This window comes from Sinocyclocheilus grahami, unplaced genomic scaffold (assembly GCF_001515645.1).
Source record: "Sinocyclocheilus grahami isolate Dianchi unplaced genomic scaffold, SAMN03320097.WGS_v1.1 scaffold2025.1, whole genome shotgun sequence".
Lineage (NCBI taxonomy): Eukaryota > Metazoa > Chordata > Actinopteri > Cypriniformes > Cyprinidae > Sinocyclocheilus > Sinocyclocheilus grahami.
The window spans coordinates 40,969-50,997 of record NW_015507204.1 but is presented as its reverse complement, the minus strand read 5'-3'; the positions used below and the strand labels follow the sequence as shown (position 1 = coordinate 50,997).

The 10,029-nt window shown below is 40.2% G+C and overlaps 1 protein-coding gene across 1 annotated transcript; it reads right to left on the bottom strand.

The window, feature by feature from the left end:
- Positions 1–375: 375 nt before the first annotated feature.
- On the bottom strand, positions 376–9,827 carry LOC107573756 (gastrula zinc finger protein XlCGF58.1-like). The gene is made up of 3 exons (XM_016260200.1): positions 9,712–9,827; positions 7,797–7,864; positions 376–2,832 (listed from the first exon to the last, which is right to left on the bottom strand). The coding sequence occupies exons 2-3, from the start codon at positions 7,849–7,851 to the stop codon at positions 578–580; spliced, it is 2,310 nt and encodes a 769-aa protein (XP_016115686.1). The 5' UTR covers positions 7,852–7,864; positions 9,712–9,827; the 3' UTR covers positions 376–577.
- Between the last annotated feature and the right edge of the window lie 202 nt (positions 9,828–10,029).

The following is a 10,029-nucleotide window of genomic DNA, read 5'->3' as shown; positions in this document are numbered from 1 at the left end:
GTGCTACAAAACTTTCAACCTCTGTAAGCACCAGTGCGATGTGAAAAAAAAGTTAACGTACAGCCCTGGATTGTTCGGAGAAGAAAAGGTGAATACTACCATGAGTCCTGTGTTGTGCCTACAGTGAAGCATCCCGAGATGCAAATCTCAATCCCATAGAAAACCTGTGGTCAGTCCTCACAAGGCGAGTGGACAAGCAGTCAGGATTTGGCCCAGAAGCTAATATCCAGCATGCCAGAGCGAATTGCAGAGGTTATGAAGAACAAGGGTCAACACTGTAAATATTGCCAATAAAAGCCTTTAAAACTTCTGATATGCTTATTATTTTTCCACATATTTCTATGGTATACTGAAAAGCAAAACACAAAATGTCACTGCCAAAACTTTTGGCCATGACTGTAGTCTTTCTCTAGGAGGAGTATGCAGATGTTCTTTTAAAACCCTTGACTTTCTAAAACTCTTTCCACACTGTTCACATGTGAAGGGCTTCTCTCCAGTGTGGATTCTCATGTGTTCATTAAGAGTTCCTTTAAGTCTGAAATTCTTACCGCACTGAAGAGAAGCCGTACACATGTGATCAGTGTATTTTCATGTGTTTTTTAAGGCGTTCTTTTTTTAAGAAACCCTTTCCGCACTGTTCACATGTGAAGGGTTTCTCTCCAGTGTGGATACTCATGTGCTTTTTAAGGTGTTCTTTTTGTATGAAACTCCTCCCGCACTGATCACATGCATGCGGCTTCTCTCCAGTGTGGATTTTTATGTGATCGTTATAATTTCCTTTATGTCTGAAACTCTTCCCGCACTGATCACATGAGAAGGGTTTCTCTCCAGTGTGGATTCTCATGTGTGTATTAAGGCTTCCTTTATGTCTGAATTTCCTCCCGCACTGATCACACGTGTACGGCATCGCTCCCGTGTGGATTTTCATGTGTTCATAGAGAAATCCTTTAAGTCTGAACTTCTTCCCGCACTGATCACACGTGTGTGGCTTCTCTTCAGTGTGGATCGTCTCGTGTATCTCCAGATATTCTGGCCATGTGAATGTCTTGTCAGAGTGTGAACACTGGTTAGGTTTTTCTCCGGTGTGAACCGTCTGGTGCTTTCTCAGTGCATGAACTGTAAAAAACGTCTTTCCACACTCAGAGCAAATATGATCCTTCACACCGCTGTGTCTTTTCAGATGTGTTTTTAAATTACCCATCTGTCTAAAGCTCTTTGCACACAAAGAACATATGTAAGGCCTCTCCTGTGTATGCACTGTCATGTGGTCCTTCAGGAAATCTGGCCTAAAAAATGTTTTACTGCACTGGTCACACTTATAAATTCTTTCTCTAGAATGAGTGAGCAGATGCACTTTGAAAACACTTGACTTTCTGAAACTCTTCCCGCACTCGTCACATGTGAAGGGCTTCTCTCCAGTGTGGATTTTCATGTGTTCATTAAGCTGTCCTTTTTGTATGAAACTCTTAGCACACTGATCACATGCGTACTGCTTCTCTCCAGTGTGGATTTTCATGTGATCATTATAATTTCCTCTATGTCTGAAACTCTTCCCGCACTGATCACATGCGAAGGGTTTCTCTCCAGTGTGGATATTCAGGTGTGTATTCAGGTTTCCTTTATATCTAAATTTCCTCCCGCAGTGATCGCACGAGTGCGGCTTCTCTCCAGTGTGCATTCTCATGTGTTGATCAAGGAGGTGTTTTTGTCTGAACTTCTTTCCACACTGAGTGCATGCGTGCGGCTCTCCAGTAGTTATTCTCCAGGGCTTCTCTCCAGTGTGGATTTTCATGTGTTCATTAAGCTGTCCTTTTTGTATGAAACTCTTAGCACACTGATCACACGCGTACTGCTTCTCCCCAGAGTGGATTTTCATGTGATCATTATAATTTCCTTTATGTCTGAAACTCTTCCCGCACTGATCACATGCGAAGGGTTTCTCTCCGGCGTGGATTCTCATGTGTGTATTCAGGTTTCCTTTATGTCTGAATTTCCTCCCGCACTGATCACACGCGTACGGCATCACTCCCGTGTGGATTTTCATGTGTTCATTAAGCTGTCCTTTTTGTATGAAACTCTTAGCACACTGATCACACGCGTACTGCTTCTCCCCAGAGTGGATTTTCATGTGATCATTATAATTTCCTTTATGTCTGAAACTCTTCCCGCACTGATCACATGCGAAGGGTTTCTCTCCGGCGTGGATTCTCATGTGTGTATTCAGGTTTCCTTTATGTCTGAATTTCCTCCCGCACTGATCACACGCGTACGGCATCACTCCCGTGTGGATTTTCATGTGTTCATTAAGGTTTCCTTTATTTCTGAACTTCTTCCCGCACTGATCACACGCGTACGGCATCACTCCCGTGTGGATTTTCATGTGTTCATTAAGGTTTCCTTTATTTCTGAACTTCTTCCCGCACTGATCACACGCGTACGGCATCACTCCCGTGTGGATTTTCATGTGTTCATTAAGGTTTCCTTTATTTCTGAACTTCTTCCCGCACTGATCACACGCGTACGGCATCACTCCCGTGTGGATTTTCATGTGTTCATTAAGGTTTCCTTTATTTCTGAACTTCTTCCCGCACTGATCACACGCGTGTGGCTTCTCGTCAGTGTGGATTTTACTGTGTTTGGCAAGGTTAGCTTTTAGCGTGAAAGTCTTCTCGCACTGATCACATGCGTACGGCTTCATTCCACTGTGAAGTTTCATGTGAAGATTAAGACTTTGTTCGCATGAGAAGCTCTCTCCACACTGAGGGCGAGTGTCAGGATGTTTCTCCCCCGCTTCCATCAGTTCTTCAATCACCTTGTTCTCTTCCGTCAGGCCTAAAATGAAAGTTAAAGAAGTGTGATTATCATGTGAAAGGATAAGGATGTGAACCTTGATGCATCAGCACAAAGCATGATCATCATACACTGATCACTCCAATTATTATTTCTATAACATAACAGGCAAAAATGGCATGTCCTATGGGTCTCTCTTACCTTTATGTAGTGCTTACAATAAAAGACTGTCAAAGCAGTTTTGTCTCGATGCAAAAAAGAAGATATGGTATACAACTGTATATAATTAGCGTGCATCTGGTAGCCGCTATCAATACGCAGGGTGCTGAAAGCGCTTTTTGGAGCGGTTTCCTCCAGTGAAAATATAGCCTTTATACTTTATAAACGATCATGTTGCTATTTTCATTTGAAAATTTTATATTTAATATAAAACAAACCCAAACGATACCCAACCCTAAACAGCTGAAGACATTACTTGCTAATACTAGTCTTTACATGACGTCTTTAATTTTTGGAGTTTTGTCATTGTTGGTTACATTAGCTCTGATAAAACGAGTGCCTTTAACCGCAGCCGTTAGTACGCCTCTAGTCTCGGACCGCTGGCTGAAATCTGACGCATACGGCACACTTAACTGGAAACACTTCAGCAGTTTCTAAGTCGTCCTCTGATTGGTTGAAGTGTGCAGGATTTCCGGGAGACGCGCGCGTCGCGTTCTTTACCGGTCCACCTGGAAACAACCCAAAGCCGTCCGATCGAAGAAGAAAGCTTTGCGTTTACATCGGTGGCAACGAGCATCAATCAAGATCATGGCCGTAGCCAGGGTTTCAAAATTACTGAGGTCTGGGGGTTGTTAAGAATTGTGCAATAATAATGGCTAGTACTATTTTGATAACGTCGTTTGCACTGCGCTCTTGCGTTACTTGATCTTTTTATTTTGGTGCATCAATCTGTTGAGTTACTTAGTATAAGAAACTATGATCTGCACTCAAGAGAACAGTCTTCTTCTTTCTTGTATTTTACATGCATTACTGATGGGAAAAGACACAAACGTTTCGGCTCAAAGCCTTCCTCAGTGCGCAAAGCAATTCAATCCCTCCACCCACTTTTCAAAGCACTAATTATATTGACGTCATCATTCATTAGCCAATGTTCAATTACTAAAATCATTAAAGCATTTCCATTTAAATCCTTGACAATTTACTTATACCCAACACAAAACATCACATCCACTAGTACACCTCACAATCTACCCGTGACTAAAACAATAGTTATTTAGGATCACATTTATCACTATTATACAAGCCTATAGTTTATCCTATCAATCATCAATATCTACTCCAATTAACTTTAAACTGTATAACAATGGAAAATTCAATAATTGAGAACATCAGAAATACATCGTCATAAACAATCATTGTTTTACACACTGTAAATACTACATTTATTATATAGAATATTAAAAATGAATACGACCAACCATAGTTCATTAAAGAAAGATCTAATTCCTCATTCGTGCCATTTGGGTTCAGTGATTTAAGTTTATGAATCCAGAACGCTTCTCGTTTCAATAGTTCTTTATTTATATTACCTCCTCTACGTGACCCAAAAACCTCCTCTGTTCCTATACATTCCAGTTGCTTGATGTCGTGTCCCAATTCGTTAAAATGTCTCGCTACTGGAGAGGTTATGTCTTATCGTCGTATACTAGATTTATGTTCATTAATTCGTAATTTCAACGGACGCAAAGATTTTCCTATATATATCTATCTTTTGACAGGGACATTTTAACATACAGATCACATTACGAGTTGAACAGGTAATACAAAATGTGATTTTAAAACATTTCCGTGTTACTGGACATATAAACTCCTTACACTTGACCAAATTCCTGCAAGCGGCACAGTTTCTACACGGGACACAGCCTTATATATAAGCAGACTTTTTCTTCCTTACTACATCCGAGTTTACCGTCATATCCGATAGATTTCGTGATCTTTTATAAGTGAATAACGGGCGATGTTGAAATTTCTCATTTAGAGATTCATCGGATGATAATATGTACCAATGTTTATGAATAATTGATTTTATTATATTACTATGCTCATTGTATGTCAAGGAACAATTTAACGAAAATGTTTTTTAATGGGCTTATCCTATTTTCAAAAGATCATGTCTATTCACTTTATTAACCTTATCTAATGCATTATTTAACCAGCTTTGTGGGTACCCTTTAGAACGAAATCGTTGAAATATGAATTTGATGAACAAGTAAAATTGCTGTGTAGTACTACAATTACGTTTTAATCTATGCAATTGACTAATCGGTAAACGCTAGTTTAGTTTCTAGTACTATTTTGATAACACAGTTTCGTACAGATAATATCCTAATATCGTTGCCTTTGTCTTACCGGATGTGGTCTCCTCAGCAATAAACTATCCGCGCGCGCAGGTTAAGTGCCGGCGATGCAGTGTTACCAGATATTGCTATGAAAAAAAAGAAAAAGCATTCCCCGAAAAATGGACCAAAGTAAGTTCCAATCTTGTATTTTGCAAATAAGATACAGAATCGCTAACCCCAACCTTCATCTTCCCACTTTACTAACGCCCTAATTACTTTATTAACGTAGTCACATTAAGTATGAAAAAGTCCAATGACGCTTATAATAACTAGATCTGGCAACATGGAGCGGAGCCCTTACGAGCTCGAGTCAGCGACATGATGTTAAATAATTTTTCATATCTATTTTCAAAAGATCATGTCTATTCACTTTATTAACCTTATCTAATGCATTATTTAACCAGCTTTGTGGGTACCCTTTAGAACGAAATCGTTGAAATATGAATTTGATGAACAAGTAAAATTGCTGTGTAGTACTACAATTACGTTTTAATCTATGCAATTGACTAATCGGTAAACTCTAGTTTAGTTTCTAGTACTATTTTGATAACACAGTTTCGTACAGATAATATCCTAATATCGTTGCCTTTGTCTTACCGGATGTGGTCTCCTCAGCAATAAACTATCCGCGCGCGCAGGTTAAGTGCCGGCGATGCAGTGTTGCCAGATATTGCTATGAAAAAAAAGAAAAAGCATTCCCCGAAAAATGGACCAAAGTAAGTTCCAATCTTGTATTTTGCAAATAAGATACAGAATCGCTAACCCCAACCTTCATCTTCCCACTTTACTAACGCCCTAATTACTTTATTAACGTAGTCACATTAAGTATGAAAAAGTCCAATGACGCTTATAATAACTAGATCTGGCAACATGGAGCGGAGCCCTTACGAGCTCGAGTCAGCGACATGATGTTAAATAATTTTTCATTCCGAACTTAATTTTATTTTCGAACATGAAAAATGTAGCTCATAGCTGGCTACGGGCTTGATCAAGATAGATTAAACGCTGGATTCGCTGGTTTCATGGTTTAAAAGACATTTTAAAAATAAAAGACATTTCAACTGGTTTGCCGACTGGATATGGCAAGAGTCTTATTTTCCAACTTATTTTTAACTGCTGCTTTTGATACAGTAGATCTGTTCTTATTGCCCGTTTGAAACATTGTGTAGGGCATTACCGAGACTGCACTGGAGTGGTTTAAATCTTATTTTTACAACAGAAGCTTCTCCGTTAAGATTGGAGAGTATACCTCTAGCAGTGCTGTATTACCGTGTGGGGTTCCTCAGGGCTCCATTTTGGGCCCAATTCTTTTTTCTCTTTACATGCTGCCACTTGGTTCTATTATTAGAAAACATGGGCAGTCACATTGTTACACTGATGACACACAAATGTATCTGCCCCTCGAGCGAAATACAGATGGTTTGGATAGCCTCTTGGCCTGTTTGACTGATGTAAAGGCATGGCTTTCTTTAAACTTTCAGAATTTCAACTAGAGTAAAACAGAGATTATTATATTTGGACCCTAAATACCTACTAAATGGTATGGCTCCAGCTTACCTTTCTGCCCTAATGAACGGTTTAAAAGACATTTTAAAAATAAAAGACATTTCAACTGGTTTGCCGACTGGATGTGGCAAGAGTCTTATTTTCCAAGCCTGGCCGATTTCCTCGGCGTTATGCTAACAGATCCTTCAGGAGACTGATGCGGCGTTGTTTTTGTACATTTTTGAGATGTTCGTGAATGATTTAAGTTTAAACTAAACTTGGACCTCACAGTGTTAGGTAATTTTAGACCCATCTCCAACCCGTGTTTTATTGCGAAGATTTTGGAGAAAACAGTCCTCCAACAATTGCAAAGTTTTCTAGCAGAAAATGCAGTTTTTTTTTTTTATATTTCAATCTGGTTTTAGAAAACAGTCCATCGAGACTGCTTTGTTGAAGGTTTTTAATGATGCACCAATAACGTGATTCTGGTGAATATGCGGTTCTTGTGCTTTTAGATTTAACTGCTGCTTTTGATACAGTAGATCTGTTCTTATTGCCCGTTTGAAACATTGGGTAGGGCATTACCGAGACTGCACTGGAGTGGTTTAAATCTTATTTTTCCAACAGAAGGTTCTCCGTTAAGATTGGAGAGTATACCTCTAGCAGTGCTGTATTACCGTGTGGGGTTCCTCAGGGCTCCATTTTGGGCCCAATTCTTTTTTCTCTTTACATGCTGCCACTTGGTTCTATTATTAGAAAACATGGGCAGTCACATTGTTACACTGATGACACACAAATGTATCTGCCCCTCGAGCGAAATACAGATGGTTTGGATAGCCTCTTGGCCTGTTTGACTGATGTAAAGGCATGGCTTTCTTTAAACTTTCAGAATTTCAACTAGAGTAAAACAGAGATTATTATATTTGGACCCTAAATACCTACTAAATGGTATGGCTCCAGCTTACCTTTCTGCCCTACTGCCTGAGCACCATTCAACCAGATCACTCAGGTTATCTTTAACTCTTATTCCACAGCTCTTATGTTGTCTCCATCGGCAACCACTAAATCCGACGAACCACTAAGTTGTATACCCTTATCGAAGAATCAAGAAAAAGCACCAACCTATGCGTTCGTCACCAGCATCTCGTTTTATTCTGCAGGGTTCTGGGCCATCCATGTTCTCGCCGTATCTTCGTCACGGAACCGCCAAAGTGAAGAGTAAATCAGTTATCAGATTGATGCTTTTCAATACTTTCTTATATTGTTAGAAAAGTTTAATATTTTGAATAAATGCCGTTCTTTAATTTTCATTCATCAAAGAATCCTGAAAAAAGTAATATTGTGCTGCACAACTGTTGATAATTCTAATAACAAATCGGCACATTATACTGATTTCTGAAGATCATGTGGCACTTTATACTGGAGTAATGATGCTGGAAATTCAGCGCTGCATCACAGAAATAAATTATATTTTAAAGGATATTAAAATAGAAACCTTTATTTTATATTGTAATAACATTTTACAATATTACTGTTTTTTTCTGTATTTTTGATCAAATAAACGCAGCCGTGATGAGCAGAAGAGCCTTCTTTACACACATCACAAGTCTCACAGACCCCTAACTGTTGAACAGCAGTGAGTGTGTGTGTGTGTGTGAGAGAGAGAGAGAGAGAGAGAAAGAGAGAGAGAGAGAGAGTGTATGTGTGTGAGAGAGAGAGAGAGAGAGAGAAAGAGAGAGAGAGAGAGAGTGTATGTGTGTGAGAGAGAGAGAGAGAGAGAGAAAGAGAGAGAGAGAGAGAGTGTATGTGTGTGAGAGAGAGAGAGAGAGAGAGAAAGAGAGAGAGAGAGAGAGTGTATGTGTGTGAGAGAGAGAGAGAGAGAGAGAAAGAGAGAGAGAGAGAGAGTGTATGTGTGTGAGAGAGAGAGAGAGAGAGAGAAAGAGAGAGAGAGAGAGAGTGTATGTGTGTGAGAGAGAGAGAGAGAGAGAGAAAGAGAGAGAGAGAGAGAGTGTATGTGTGTGAGAGAGAGAGAGAGAGAGAGAAAGAGAGAGAGAGAGAGAGTGTATGTGTGTGAGAGAGAGAGAGAGAGAGAGAAAGAGAGAGAGAGAGAGAGTGTATGTGTGTGAGAGAGAGAGAGAGAGAGAGAAAGAGAGAGAGAGAGAGAGTGTATGTGTGTGAGAGAGAGAGAGAGAGAGAGAAAGAGAGAGAGAGAGAGAGTGTATGTGTGTGAGAGAGAGAGAGAGAGAGAGAAAGAGAGAGAGAGAGAGAGTGTATGTGTGTGAGAGAGAGAGAGAGAGAGAGAAAGAGAGAGAGAGAGAGAGTGTATGTGTGTGAGAGAGAGAGAGAGAGAGAGAAAGAGAGAGAGAGAGAGAGTGTATGTGTGTGAGAGAGAGAGAGAGAGAGAGAAAGAGAGAGAGAGAGAGAGTGTATGTGTGTGAGAGAGAGAGAGAGAGAGAGAAAGAGAGAGAGAGAGAGAGTGTATGTGTGTGAGAGAGAGAGAGAGAGAGAGAAAGAGAGAGAGAGAGAGAGTGTATGTGTGTGAGAGAGAGAGAGAGAGAGAGAAAGAGAGAGAGAGAGAGAGTGTATGTGTGTGAGAGAGAGAGAGAGAGAGAGAAAGAGAGAGAGAGAGAGAGTGTATGTGTGTGAGAGAGAGAGAGAGAGAGAGAAAGAGAGAGAGAGAGAGAGTGTATGTGTGTGAGAGAGAGAGAGAGAGAGAGAAAGAGAGAGAGAGAGAGAGTGTATGTGTGTGTGTGAGTGTGTGTGTGTGTGTGTGTGTGAGAGAGAGAGAAGAGGCATTACTCTTATATTCCCTCTGATCAGGCAGATGCGAGACCAACCAGTTAAATAGCTTTAAGTACATAAGTACAGTGCAGCATCCCGTTCATATGAACCTGCATGTAGTTGCTGAACACGTTTATGGCACACTTTAACATCAGTAACACGTGGCTAGCGTTAGCTCGCGGCCCACACAACACAACACTTCTCTAGCACACACACACACACACACAACATCGAGAATATGTGAAGTATAACTCACCGAGCCCAGAACTCAGTATCTAAAGTGCAGTCTTTAGCCTGTTCTCCGTGCTTTATTAAGAGCTCACACGGTTTCTGCAGGTGGCTCTGCACAGCTGCTGTGTTCTTTCTCTCCTCTTCTTCTAATGTTTATTGTCGGATGGCAGACTAGTTATTACTGCTTTACCGCCACCATCTGATCTGGAGTGTGGAGCATCATGCATGCATCATACTAAATAATATTAATAATAATAGTCATAAATAAATAAATAAAGATAGCAGCGCATGCTCCACAGTTTCAACAATCCCACAATGCATGCATGATCTTGATTCTATTTAG

Bases quoted from the DNA above. Each gene is read 5' to 3' on its own strand.
- LOC107573756 (XM_016260200.1), bottom strand. From the start codon at position 7,851: ATGGATGGCCCAGAACCCTGCAGAATAAAACGAGATGCTGGTGACGAA. The intron at 2,833-7,796 runs GTTGGTGCTTTT...CTTTCATTTTAG, and splicing joins TGCTGGTGACGAACGCATAG to GCCTGACGGAAGAGAACAAG.